The 14,846-nt window shown below is 36.6% G+C and overlaps 1 protein-coding gene across 1 annotated transcript in view; it reads left to right on the top strand.

The window, feature by feature from the left end:
* Map2k4 (mitogen-activated protein kinase kinase 4) overlaps positions 1-14,846 on the top strand; it is a gene marked incomplete at its 5' end in the record, with an annotated part of 107,535 nt that overhangs the window by 59,668 nt on the left and 33,021 nt on the right. The window contains one exon of the mRNA XM_013522034.1: positions 13,338-13,457. Within this exon, the coding sequence (XP_013377488.1) occupies positions 13,338-13,457 (120 nt within the window). The remainder of the gene's footprint in view (positions 1-13,337; positions 13,458-14,846) is intronic.

Raw genomic sequence — 14,846 nt, 5'->3', positions numbered from 1 at the left:
TTTCTGTGTAGTGGTTGTTGTGAACAAAATCTTATTGTAACTGTTTAATCTCCTTCATGGTTGAGCATTTTTTCTTTGCTGCTGGGCTATATAAAGTCATGTTAAATTAGTGATAGGGAAAATCATATGATTCTTTCTGTAGGTTTTTTTACTGTATATTTCCAATATGGTAGGAACTATAGACTTTCCTTAGAGGATGATTTAAGTGTGCACAAAATTTTGCATGCAACCTGTGTGTGAACCTTTAAAGATGAACCTCTACTCTGGATTATCTGTTGAGAAAGAATGTTGTTTTTCTTGGAATGTGAAATGATTTCTATGATATTTTGTGTTAATTGCAGTGTAAATGGGAAGAGTCGTGAGTGTTGCGTTGTCCTTATGTGCTATCTGTATACCATTCAGTTTCAGTTGACTATGTCTAAAGGGAAAATTTTCTTGCATAGATAAAGCTCTAAACTTTTCTCTTAAGTACAAGGGAATGTAACTTAAATTATTTCCTGCTTTTTTAGTTTGTGTTTGTAACCACCATAAATTATTTTAGACTTTGACCATACTTAAAGGTTTTAAAAGTAAAAAAGGTACTTCATTTTGACATTTAATACAGTTTTTCTCAGTGATTAATTTGATTGCATTTGGAGTTTGATAATACTCAAGTTTTGAAGGAATTTGAGTGAAAATAGGGAATTATGATCCCACATTCATAATCTGATTTTATTGGTGGCTACCATGAGAGCCCCTATTGGAAACAGTATCCTATAGTGGTACTATCTTTGTTTATTGTCTTCAATACTTGAGCCAGCATAGCAGTTTGAGATGAGGAAGGGTGGCAGTACAGTATGTCAGTCAACATGTAGGTTGTTCTCTCGTTGGATTCCGTTAATACTAGAAGTGCCTTGATACATGTTACAGTTTGATACCAGTTTATAACTAATGTATGCCTTTCCTTATGAATTTAAAAATGTATTTATTATTGATTGCTTCAGAGAACCATAATATTCCACCATACTTGAGAGCATATATTTCCTCATCACATAGGCATATAGATGAGCTTGACAAGTATAATTATACAGAAGCAGTGTGTAATTCAGGAGAATTTAGATTTGATGTGTTACGTTTCAAGGAACTGTGAGACAAGTGGTTCACACAGGTGAGATCTTTCCGTTTCTATTGGTGAAATGAGAAAACACAGTATAGCTCTGTGCTAGCATTTTAACATCCTTTATGGGAATGTAGGAAGACTATTAGATGTTAAGCCTATCTGGGAAATTATTTTTAAGATTTATTTGCAGTAGCTGTATGAAAGGGAACTACACAGTTAGCCTATTCCTTTTGTGGTTCCTTTGTTTAGTTTTGTGGAAGCCCTTTCCCAAATTTATTTTTGCACGTACAAGACATATTTGAAAAGATAATTTTCTTAGCTACCCGAAATAATTATCTCAAAGACTTAGTCACTTTAGATATAATCAGATTCAACAAGATAACAGCACTGTATATGTAAAATACTCAAAATAATTTCTTCATGTGTAGCCTGAGAACAGTCTTCCAGGTTGCCAGTGAGGTTCTGTGTTAGGACCTAAGATGTGGACACTTTTCTCCTCTCGGTTTTAATTGCACATACCTAAGAACAAAGCTGTTGCTCTGGGGGCATGGATACTAGTAGGTTATCTAACTGGGAGAGAACTATAGGTCTGCCTAGGACAAAGCTATAGTCACTCCTGTGTCTCCTCAAGCTGCGGCCCGGGGCACTGTTAACTTTGGCCAGATAGTTGCTTGACTTTGATTATTATCCTGTATAAGTAACACTTAATGTTTCATTTTAAAATTTAAATTAGTTTTTAACAACTGATACATGAAACATTAAAATATTTGCATTTATAGGTAATGTCATGTTTTGATACATGTAGACATTGTATAATAATTAAATCAGGTTAAATGTATCTACTCAAACATTTACCATATCTTTATGGTTAAAACAGCCCAAGTCTTTTAGTGTAAAGTACATTGTAGTCACGCTGTTGTACAATAATGCAACAGAACCTCTTTCTCCAGTCTAACTCTAATTTAGTGCCCACGATATGCCTTTCTTCTTCTGTCCCTCTCCCCTTTCTTTCCATCTTTTGGTACCATCACTTAACTTCTATGAGATTAATTTTTTTATATTCAACATCTTAGTGAGCTCATGTGGTACTATCATTGTGCCTGGCTTATTAACATAATGATCTCCATTTCCATCCATATTTTCATGACACACAGGATTTCATTCTTTTTATGGCTGAATAGTATTCCATGGTGTGTATGTGTACTACATTTTGTTTATTCATTGATGGATACTTAGGTTATTTCTGTTTCATAGGTATTACAAATAGTTCGACAAATAGTTGGATTCCGTTAATACTAGAAGTGCATGAGGGTTAATGCCCCATTTTGCATGATTGTAGGGTACCTGCTGAATGAAAAAATGAGACATAACTAGTCACTGTCCTCTAAAAGTTAAGTAGGTATCTTTGTGTATTTCTATCGAAGGGTTAATTATACTGTGGCAAATTCAGGATTCAGGCCCAGTGTTTGAAGAAGTAATCAGGATCAGGTTTCTGAGCTAGGGTTAAAGCAATTCAGGTCTGGGAGAAGTGCCCAGAAGCATTAGAATATAGGTGATCAGAATTAGGATATCAAAGAAAATCCTGGGACGTTATTGACAAGAGAGAGAGAGAATAGGTGAAGTGTCACAGTGCAGACCTGCGGGCTGAAATTGATTGGAATTAGAAGCACAGATTGCCAACAGAAAGAATAATTGCCTGTGTGGCCTACACCTTGTCACAGGGCTGGGTCTGAAAGGTTCTGAATGCTGAAGTAAGGAATTTACCTCCCTCACCTCCCTTTGCATTATACATTTTCAGGTTCACTGAAGCCCATTGCAGAAAGGAATTTTCAGGATAAGTAGCACAGGAAGAGTTTATCAGGCTTAGTAGGATGCAGTCAGGAGTGAACTGGGGCATTCAGAGCAATGACACACATTACCATTTGGAACTGGGAATCTTTGTGTGCTTTTGGAATGAAAATCTGTATAATTTGATAATCTATCATCTTGGTCATATCTACTAGGTGGGGAGTGTGGCCCACCCAGAGAGTAAGATCATCTTTACGTTTTGATTGGTTGGAAAGTTCATCTAGTCATAGGTGGAAGAGAAAAATTTGTAAGCAAAAAATGAAATGGCTGAATCCTTTGCAAGTGAAATGGAATTGTCTAGGCTCCTTATGTTCCAGAAGAGAAAAAATGAACTGGGCTTGTGTTCTGAGGCTGCAGTTTTCATTTCTAAAGCTATGATTTTCCTTGTCTCCTTTCTGCCCAGTTTTTAATTCTTCTACCTACCTCAACCTGAGTCTGCTTACAATAAGTCCTACAGGCTTAGTGTTCCTGGTTTTTTGTTATTTTCTAACAGTCATGTTATTATTGGGTAGCCTGCTTCTAAAAGTGGCTCACAAACTAAATGTTACTGGGTTCTGGGTTGCCCACTTCGCACTCTGGAGTTAGATTCCAGGTTCTTCTCATCTTGAACAAGGAATTGGATGGCACAAGCAAAAAGCAGTGACAAAGTGTGTTTGAGAAAGTAAAAATGAAGAGTGAGGAAGAACCTGGCTCTGCAGAGCAAACTTGGGTTGACTAGAAGGAGAAGAAGCGATGAAAGAACACCCTGGAGAAAGCAAGGCAATCAGGGTGAGGAAAGTCACCACAGCAGGTTCTTGTTGTGTGTGACCTTTGTAGTGTCCAAATCATGAGGAAACGCTTGAGAACTCCTAAAGACAGCGTACTGAGAGGCAGTGCTAGGATTCCACATCTGGTATAGGCCATCCTGTTGAGAATCCGCTTGAGTTCTCATGAGAAATCCATGTGCAGGGCTTTGGGAACTGTTCTGTATTGTAATTAACAGATCATGCCTACTTCCCCAGCCAGTTTTGCCACGCCCTAATCTCCTTATTGATGGTATGCATTCCCTTTCCACGTTCGTAGGCTATGAAAGAAAAATAGGTAATTGTGGGAAGGAAGAATGAAAATGAGAGGGAGTATGAGGGAATGAAGTCATTGTTGCTGAAGATGGTAGCCAGTGGAGTCTGGATTATTACTTGAAGGGTTAATGCTGGAGTAAAGCTTTCATCTCATTGGAGAATGGAACTCCTATTTGGTAAGTAGGTAAAGATGGGAAGATGTTATGTTAAGGCTTTTACTGTGGATCACTATGATGACTTTTATAAGTCATCGGGGTTAATAAGAATAACATTGGTTGTTTAAGTGTTGGCATTTAGGCCAGATTGAGTCAGTGATACGATCCTGTATATGAGGGCTTTCAGCTGTTTTCTCATCATTGATGATCTTTCTCATTTGTCTTATAACTTTAACTCTCAGCTGTACTCTTTTATCTCCCCTCATTCGTTGGTTTAAGTGTTTCTGGGCCTGCCTGGTCACTTGATCTGTGATGGGGATTTTAACTTCAGTGTCCTTGACCTGAAATTGAGACTTAGCTTAACCCCAGTGGTTTATGGGAGGGAGTAGATTTTGCTGACAGTGTCAGCAGCCCGCAGCCCAGCCCTTCTTTAAGTGGTATTGGGCTCTCTTCTGTTAAGTAGGCTTCCTTCATACAGGTGGTATGGAAGTACGGGAAATCAGGGATTGGGAAAGTGTAGGTTGGCTCATTTTCCCACCAGTGTAGGTACCTTGCCACTTCTGTCAGAAGTTCCAGTACTGAATGATTTTGATGGGGATTGTAATGGTCAATAGTGATTGGAGGAGATTCATTTTAGTGTGTATATATTGATTTTGTGTATTGTTCTGAAAACACTAGAATATTTGACAGAGTTGGCTATAACTTGGAAAAGCTTCTTTTTGATATAGGGTGGTTTGTTAGGCAACTGAAAGACCATAGTGATGATTTTGGATTGTTGAAATTGCTGTGGAATGTAGAAGTCATGGCTCTGTTTTTGAATAGAGACCAGATTCCATTATGTTATGCTTTTGTTTGATTGGCTGGGTCATGTGGTTTATATGAAACCAGCTATGGTTTCATATAAAAAGAATGAGTGGAGCAATACCAGCAGTGAGCAAATTCCAAGGATATGGCACAGCTGCTTTGCAGTTATCCTTGGTTTTGAACTTTACTGTTGCCCTGGGTTAATGATTTTCAGATTTTGGATTCTTTGTAGTTAACAGAATTGTATGTGGAACCAAATAAATAAAATAGATAAAATCAATACTATTCTGCTTGATGAAGAGGGTAGGAGGTACTTGGGATGTAGCTCAGTTGTGGAGCATGTGCTTAGTATGTATGAAGCCTAACGTTTAGTCCTTAGCATGCACTCACGCACTCACACACAGAATTTAGTAAGCAAGATCCTACCCATATGTGAAGCCAGCACCAGCTTAGAGAAAACATTAGGGACCTAGATAGAACAGTTTGGAAATGGTTGCTGTAGGTGAATTTTAGCCACTATTTGCCTCTGAACATAACACTGGATATCTAGCTTTTGAAACCTGCTACCATCACTTGGTTGACCTAACTGAATTGTGACCCTGCCATATAGTTGTATAGTTATCTGGAGGAAAACTGGCTTCTCATACCTTATTTCTCAGGGGAGGCATCTGAACTAATATTTGACATATTTCCTGCATATTTTCTATCATTGGGTGTTGTTGTGCCTCTGACATTGGTTTTTTATCAGATTTGTACTGTTGTTTCTTTTTATTGTCATGGGCACTGAAGTGAAGATCTGTCATTTGTGATTTTGAGCTTTAAAATTTTGGCAAAGACACAACTGGGAATTCATTAAATTGATTTTAAAGACTTGGATGACTTTACAGTTAAGAATCTTTCTTTTGGCCTTAGTAAAATCATGTGCATTTATAATTTAAAACAATCTACCGAGCGGATACTGTTATTTTTAGACAGCAAATTTGGCATCTGATCATTCCAAATACTGTACTTTGCTTTTGGGTTTTTCTTTGTTGGTTCTTTTGTTGTTGTTTGGTTGGTTTTTTGGAAACAGGGTCTTGCTGTGTAGTTCAGGCTGGCCTTGAGCTGTGTAGTCCAGGCTAGCCTCAAACTTGCAGCAATTGTGCTGCCTCAACTTCCTGAGTTCTGGGATTACAGTCATGCAGCGCCATGTCCTGCTGTACCTTGCTTTTGTTTTACTATTTGTTGGCTAATACTGCCATCTGCTTTGACCTTAATGATACTATCATATGTGATGGGAATTTTTGTTTGTGATCTGTGTGTAAGACTCTAGCAGTAGGGATGATCTTCCTGTTTCTCTAGGTATAGAATCTTTGTTCACAAATCAGGAGAAAGAGAATTTCTAAAATAACCCCATGGCCCAGAGGAAAGTGATACCATTTATTGATGTGCTGCCGTTGTTTCTGGGATTGTCTAGCTTACCTTAGCACTAAATTCTGGATCATTTGTGCTGGGAAAGCAGCATATTTATTTGTAAGGGTCAGAATAATAGGGACAATTTGGGATCTGAGTGTGTCCTCTTTTATATTCTTTTAACAAATGCTAGCTTTAAGAGGGGAAGGCATTTTATCAAGGAATTTTTAATGAACAAGAGTGTGTTTATTGCATATTCAATGGTGCCTGTAGATTGCAGGAGCTATACACCTTTTTTGTTTTTGCTTTTGCTTTGGTGTTAGAGATTGAATACAAATAAAGCCTTGCACATGCTAAGCATACACTCTAACTCCTAGCTACAACCTTAGTTCCTGGAGTTATCTTTAAAATGTCATTATTACAATGATATTAAAATAATGTTGTTCTTTTCATCTTTTAATCTTAAATGGAATACTGTTGTACTTTTGAGCCTTTACTATGTCACTGTTTTCTGTGGAGAGGAGTTTCACAGAAAGTTCCATATGATATGTTTGCTCAAGTACCAGTTCTAGGATTTCTGCATGGGTCATGTTTACCAGTATCCACTTAGCGTAAAAGGTAAGACACCTATTATCACAGGGAGCTTTTGTTTTGTTTTGTTTTGTTTTTGTTATGAGAGTGGTTGTCCTAGCCATCGTGCTAATTTGACAAAGTATTTGACAATTGCTTGAAATATAGAATACATATATTCTGGTAGCCTTAGATGACAGTGGCCGCTTACATAAAAGTGAGCTACATGCCCTGAATATGAGCTTGAGCTGAGTGATAACAGATTACCCATAGCTTTGCTGAAGAGTAAATTAAATATCTTCTGGTGTTGTGACTTTGGTTGGTGGTAAATTGAAATGACACTTTTTCTTGATAATGGATGAATTTCTGGTAGTTTATATCATTTTATTCTATATCAGATGTTTTAATCAGTGCCTGGAGTAATCTCTAAAGCCTGTCACTGATTTTCTCTATAGTTATTGAATCCATCACTCTGCAGAGTTTCATTATATTCATGCCCTAATTTCAGATCAGGGAACTTGCCTCTCTTTCACTTTGGAATGCTCCTGTCTTAGTCTAAGCAGCTAAGGATATACCTGTGCCTCATGCAATATGAGTATCCTACTTTACTCAAATTTCACTGTACTACCCTCTACACCCTCAGTTGAGCCATACAGAAACTTTACGAAAATTGATGGTGTGAGGATTTAGAAATCTTACCTGCTAGGACTGTGAGCATGCCTTTCCGCAGTAGTTTCCCCATTTGTTCTTTTTCTGCATCTCATCCCCATCCCCCATACATTTTCTCCATTTCGAAACCAAAAGTATTAGCTTGAATTGACAGGTATTTTGTAAATTTATTTATGTGCTATTTTCAAGTCTGTGTACTACTCCACTGCTTAGTAAGCCTATTCTTGGGTTCCTCAGTTCCTAATTCCTGTTATGTTTGCTGATGACTCGTATCCTTTTTGTTTGGGATATTCGGATTCTAGGAGCTGACCTCTGTCACACATACTGTGGAACTACTGTTTTTCATCGACTCTATATGGCTTGTCATCAGTTTTCTTAGCCCTGAGTTTTTGAATATGTAATCACTTATTTTTTTTTTTCTCAAAGCAGGAATGGGATCAGGTAGCCCAAATACACACACACACACACACACCACCACCACCACCACCACCACACACACACACACACACACACACTCACACCCCGCTGTTCAAGAGATTCCGTCTGCTAACCTTTTCTGATAGCTTGATTTTGTAGGAAGAAAAACCTCTGGGTTGATCTGCTGAGTCAGTAGTTGTCATATCAGGACAAGGGGGAGTCATCAATGATTATTTCAGGCTGCCTCCGGTGCTTTGTTATATGGTATGTGCCTGACCTCTCTGGCAACTGAAAGCTGAGAACCCTGGAGCTGTAAGCCTTACCTCTAAATCAGTGTGTGTGGCAAGGACCACTATCAGCATATGTGGGTTATTTGTTCAGCGCCTAGGCAGAATGCTCTTTGGTGACTTGATTTTTAGGACCAATCCTGTATGCTTTTCTTGTTTTGTTTCCTTTGTAACTGTTTTTAGTCCCTGCATTGTCAGCTTCCTTTCCTTTTCTTTTTGAATATCTTTATACCCCTGAAAGTGATTGGTACATCTTTTCCTTTATTTTCTCTCCCTATATCTCTTCACCCCTGAAAATAACTTTAGGAAAGCAAGAGGGGGAAATCACAATTATGTGTTTAGTCATTACATCTTAGTAAGAAGGGGTGAACTTAGTTTTCCTTGAGAGTATACCTGCTTATTACCGTCTTCCTATTCATTTTTTCCTCGCTGCTCTTCCCATCCCTAAGTTCTTCTGGGGATTTAATTTTATTAGTTTCTGTAATCCCTTTCCACTATAGCAGTGTGCCTTAATCTACTTGAAAGTTTCTTGTACTTGCTGATATTAGTTTTGTCAGAACCATTTATCCCTGCTGAGTACCAGCAATTTGCATATGGGAGTTGGGGTTGGCTGGTTTGGACATAAGTGTAGAGAATCACGTCACCATGAAGCAAGAGCTGCTCTAGAGATGCCAGTGTCAAATTAGAGGACATTTAGAACAGTGCCACATTTATATAGGTGTTCAGTGCAATAAAATAATAAAAATACTTATACTTTAAATTCAAGCAGTTAAAACTTGAGGTATGCTACATGAGGCCAGGTGATAAGTTGTCAACATTTAAAAATACCAATAATTTCTTCATGTCACATTGCCCAGGAAAGAAGACAGTAACCCTTTAATAAATTGGGATTCGAGCCATTTCTGTATGATTGGGATTATTCTCAAAAAGTGGACATTCCAGAGTTTTGAAATGAGGTAGAAGAGAGCAGGAGGATTATTTCTGTTTGAAGATTTTTAGCTTGTCCTGTGGGACTTGTTAACTTTTTATCACTGTAGCCTAGTCCATATAGAATTCCCAATGAGTGAATTTGTGTTTATTCCAACTGGTAACATGAGTTAGACTGGTAGTTCTGAAAAATAAAGCTTTATTTTAAAAATGTAATCATATGTAATACCAGTGCTAAAAGCAGAGAACTGGGAATTTGTTTTTGTGTGACTCTAGGTGGAGTCCTTTTGGCATTTTTGATGCTGTTTTTGTTGGAATTTACCTACTTTTAAAGCTTTATTAGGCCTACAAATGTGGGCACTGGATGTGGTGGTGCATGTATGTAATCTCAGTTACCTGGGAGGCTGAGGTAGGAGAATAAGTTCAAGGCCAGTTAGGCAAGTCAGCCAAGACCCTGTCTCTATAAAAACTGAATAAAAGATCAGGGAAATAGTTCAGTGGTAGAGCACTTGCCTAGCATAAGCAAGGCCCTAGGTTCCTGTCTCACTAAATGTTCTTATCTTTAAGTGTATAAATGTCTTCACTGGAAAGCAGTACTGAACTATATCCCCAACCCTTTTTAAATTTTATTTTGAGACAGGGTCTTGCTGAGTCACTAAATTGCCCAGCTGGACTCGAATTTATGATCCTCCTGCTTCAGCCTACCAGAGTGCTAGGATTATAGACATGGGCCAACACGTTCAGCTTTGTTTTCATTTTAAATGTTTTATCTAATTACATTCAAATAAAGTAAAACTAGAAATAATCCAAAAATAATTTTCATTTTCAGAAGAGGTGGATTTTTTAAGGAACACCATTTCACTTGCCCTGAGAGTATGAAGTAATTTAAGCTAGTAATGTGTGAGAGCCCAACCCTATAGTGAAGAAAAATAATGGTTTTGAGTGAGTTTTGATATTGGGCAAAAAGGAAACTTATTCAAAACGTAGAATTCTTGAGGTGACTTTGAAAAATGTTTTATGGTCTCTTGTGGACTTTTCATCTATTCTATGTAAAAGAGAAAAAAGAAAAAAAAAGTTTGCTGAGTCCAAATATAAGAAAGCCTTACCTAATTTAAATTTGTGATATAAACAAATGACAGTTTCTTAGGCATTAAAAACATTTATCAATAAATTTGATTTCTGACCGTTGTGACTATCAGAGAATTTTAAACAACATAGTTACTTCGTCTTTGCACTTTGATAAACCGGGCTCCTTTATTAAGCACATATAAAGGGGAGGGAATTATGTTCTCATTGATGATGAGTTCAGTTTTATACAGTTGTGCTACTGAACATTAGAAGATCCTGACCTCACTTGTTTCAAATCTTAAAAGTCATTGCTGTAGACACTGCTTTGATTTTCCATTGGAAAAAAAATTCCGATAGTGATTTTTGTTACTATTTACTAGTTTGAGTCATTGATTATCATTATTCTTCAATTTGAATTATTTGAAGTATGGAGTTAGAGTCATTAACTTGATATTACTGTTACTGTAGGTGTATGTTTGCAGTTAACTTCCTTTGGGAGGGTCCTTTAGGCCTTTTGAATTAGTTTATTAAGTGCTCATATATGATAAATGTTATAATCAAGTTTTAAAACTTTAGCATATATTTGCTCATTTCCAAATATTTCAGATGCAGTATTAGCTGCTAGCTGCTTTTCTGTGCACTACGAGTCCCTGGGCTAGAATGTTTGGAGAATATGAGGAGGTGTTAATCTGTTCAGAAGCATTCAGGAGCACTGTCACTTTCATCCAAGCTGTTCCATGTTCTATGTTGTGCTAGAAATAGCATTAAAAAGCCTTTCACATGGTATAGGTTTTCCTGCTGTGTGATCTCAAAGACAACAAGGATGCCAGGAACTCTCTACATTCTGGCTAATAACAGTTTTGTTAGGGTTCGTCTCAGTAATAGGTATCAGTCAAAAGCAGGGATTTCTAATGGGTGCTATAGCATGTATTTCCTTCCCATAGCTACAGCAGGGTCTTTAGAAATTGGCTTCCAAAAGCCAAATATTGATAACTGTTGAGTTTTTGACTGTCATATGCTTTCATAGGGTTGGAATGTAAGCATTTATAGACAGATAAGTGTAGAAAACCACATAAACAGTTTAGGAAAAGAAAAGCTAGCAAAAAGGGTACCTTTAAAAATAAATGCATATGTTAGTATATTTGCATTGATACATAGAAAAACTACTGCCTTTTTTAATGTAAAAGAGAAAAATTTTAAGTAGTTGGTAGAAATTTTCCCTAACCAAAAGTCATTTGCACTTGTCTCTAAATACCAACTGTTTGTCTTTTAAATTTAGAAAATACAGATTATTAAGATCCTTAAAAAAATCGCCGCTTAAATAAATATTTTCACAGCCATACTTTTAAGGTTATGTTATTAAAACAGGAATAAATATATTTAGAATGATTACAGAAATTATCAGTCTCATGTTTTGAACAAACAAAAATCAACAGGTTACTTTAACTTTTAAAATATATCCTTTTTGAGCAAACATTATGCTGCTGTTGATTTAGAACAAAATGACTAATTCCCAAACTATGAAAATTTAGAAATGAGATAGAAAGAAAGGTGAAATTTTCTTAACTTTAACAGAACTAATCTTCATTTTCTTTCTGTTTTTATTCTTATTTTTATCCTTGTATCTGGCAGTGATACTTAAGGTGAAAGTTTAAAAAAATCAGTATATAAGACTGAAGCCAGTTAATATTTATTGGGTATGAAATAGTAGCTAGCAAGCTATAAATTTTAAGTAGCAGAGTTGAATTCATTTATAGTTGAAGTGTATGAAATTCCTCATTTAGTGTCAAAGAATGAAACTGGAAGAACCTACTTCTGTTCTTTAAATTACTACCATTCTTGCGTCACCTGGAATCCATCTTTTGTATCTCTCTGTGCTCTGGCTTTTCTTCTATAAAATGGGCTCAAGAATTTAATTGGCTTCCTTCCTCCCTTTCAAGAATATTGAGGACAGACACCTGGAAGTCTTTGGAAGACAAAATGCTACCTTATGTATTTTTTGATACTAACTTGCCTTGTAAGTATGTGCTATGTATTGTACACAGTGGCGCGGTGTGACATTGTGAACTTTTTATGAGAATAGAAGTTGTTTGCATGCTTTAATATTAAAATACAGATTTATTATTAATGTTTTACATCTTTTCTGAACTTGATTTGCCTCTTGTCTAGCTAGGAGAGTAGGAACTGTGCCTGTGAATACACACAGCTTACACTGTTCCTGGGTTGGGAGATGGGCGGTGGAAGGACTCATGTTTCTGGAAGTCTCTTAGAAATGTAGGGAAGCTGTGTACAGCTTGGTTAGGTGCATAGTGCCAGGGTTGTAATACAGGGGAGTGCCTCAGTGTAGGAGTACATAAGAACAGTCCCTGTTTCTTCAGTTGTAGGATTTTTTCCACAGATTTATGCTGAGCTACATGTTGACGCAGGAGCTAGAGAGTCAGACTGAAGTTTTTGTTATTAATGTATACAGTGTTCTGTGAAGGAAGAGAGTCCTAGTGCTACATTTGCAAAACCTGTATTTTTGTCTGTGTATATTGCCCATAGTCTACTACTGACTTTTTCCTGCAGTGGACTATTTCCCATAGCTAATGAATGATGTTGTGGTGTGAAGATGCTAGGGAGTATAAACTATCTGCATTTTCTTGCACTGGATATGTAGATTCCATACTTCTGAAATGGTGATTTAAGATATATGAACCTATTTACAGTCATGAAAACTGTTGTAAATTGCGATTTTCTTTATATTTGCATGTGGTTGTTAATTTTAACTATCCAAGAATTTTGTTGCATAACTCCCCATATCATTCATGAATGTTTTTGTTTCAAAAGTCCTGTGCCCTTTAAAGAATTCTTAGGTGCTATTTTGTTCAGTATTGTATGATGGAGATTATTCTTGTAAAGACAAGAAAAAGATGACAAATTTTATGTCTGGTTAGTACTTGTGAAGTTTGATAAATTTTCACTTTTATGGTAAAGGCTTAATGCAAGTTTCTGAAACTGTTAAATGCTTTTCTGACATCCATTGTCATTTTTTTTTTTCCAGAGAATACGGTCAACGGTGGATGAAAAAGAACAAAAACAACTTCTTATGGATTTGGATGTAGTAATGCGGAGTAGTGATTGCCCATACATTGTTCAGTTTTATGGTGCACTCTTCAGAGAGGTAGGAATAAATTATGTGGGTTTTAGCCAGTGAATGAATATGGACAGTGAATGGACAATTAGAGGATGGCAATATTAGACTAATCTTCAGCTAACTGCCATATGTGGGTAATAAGCTAACATCTCACTATTATAGTGTATAGTCAGTTAATCTATACATTAACTCATTGTTCCTTTAATTAATGGATGAATCTCCCATATGTATCTTTGTATGTATTTCTGGCTGTCGTTTGTGAGTTTCATGATTTTTTTTTTTTTTTTAGTTTACAAATACTGTGTTTTTTAAAAACCTGACAAATTTAAGTATCAGTTTTGTTACTAGAAGTTCAGGTTCTATTTCTCTTGCTCCCCCTTAACTTTTACTGATTTTTGTCATCATATGTATTTATATTTAATATAAACATTTATTTTTCTCTGCCCATAATCTTTAGTTATACTCATTAGATATGCAAATTAATAATTACAGTAGAAACTTTTTTCTGATTCTGATACTTAGATTTTTGTGTAGAAACTAATACTCTTTATTTCTTGTTCTCATGATCATATTTCTTTTGGCCTCTGGTTATTCTGTGTCCCAACACACCTCTGTCAATCCACACACTTATTTCTGGTCCTTCAACTGCCTAAAACCATGAAGTGAGTTATGAACAGGAATAAAGCTGGAGTTGTAAGTGAATGTAAGTCATATACTTCATGGTATCCTAGACTATTGTCAAAAATTGTGCTATGAGCACTAAACAGAACAAGTCATTTCATATACTCTTAAAAAATATTACTAATGAATTTTTTATTAATACATGTTTGTAATACACAATGATTACATTTATTGCAGGGAGTTTGTATATGTACATAACAGATAGTCTTTTTTTATCACCCTGCCCCTCCCACTTTTAGCAATATTATTCTTACCTTGAAAATGTTAAAAGGTGAATGTGAGGTTGTTAGGAACTGTAAAGAAAAAATAACTTCCTCTTCCTCTCCTCTTGGAAATTGGATTACAAGGAGTGTAACATCAATATTTTCATTGTTACTTGCTTAAAATTTAATGTTTCTTTTAAACAGAACTGAACATAGCTGTCTTGGTTACTTTTTTCTCGCTGCTGGGACAAAATACCTGACGCCCAAAATTAAGGAAGGAAAGGTTTATTTCGCTTACAGTTTGTGGAAGTTTCAGTCTGTACTTGGCAGATTATAAGGCAGAGTGGCACATGGCAAAGAGCTACCTCTCAGGGCGGCAGAACACAGCTAAGCAGCAACCACACACCAGACCGGAATGGGGGAGGAATGTACCAAGCACTCTTTTCCTCTCCCTTACATATGCAAACTATCCACCCCAGGGTGGGTGTAGCTCTGATACCCATAATTAAACTCTAATAGCCTGCCCCAGGGC

Source organism: Chinchilla lanigera, unplaced genomic scaffold, assembly GCF_000276665.1.
Source record: "Chinchilla lanigera isolate Chin_1 unplaced genomic scaffold, ChiLan1.0 scaffold00066, whole genome shotgun sequence".
NCBI classification, from domain to species: Eukaryota; Metazoa; Chordata; class Mammalia; order Rodentia; family Chinchillidae; genus Chinchilla; species Chinchilla lanigera.
This window is presented reverse-complemented; position numbering and strand designations above follow the sequence as displayed.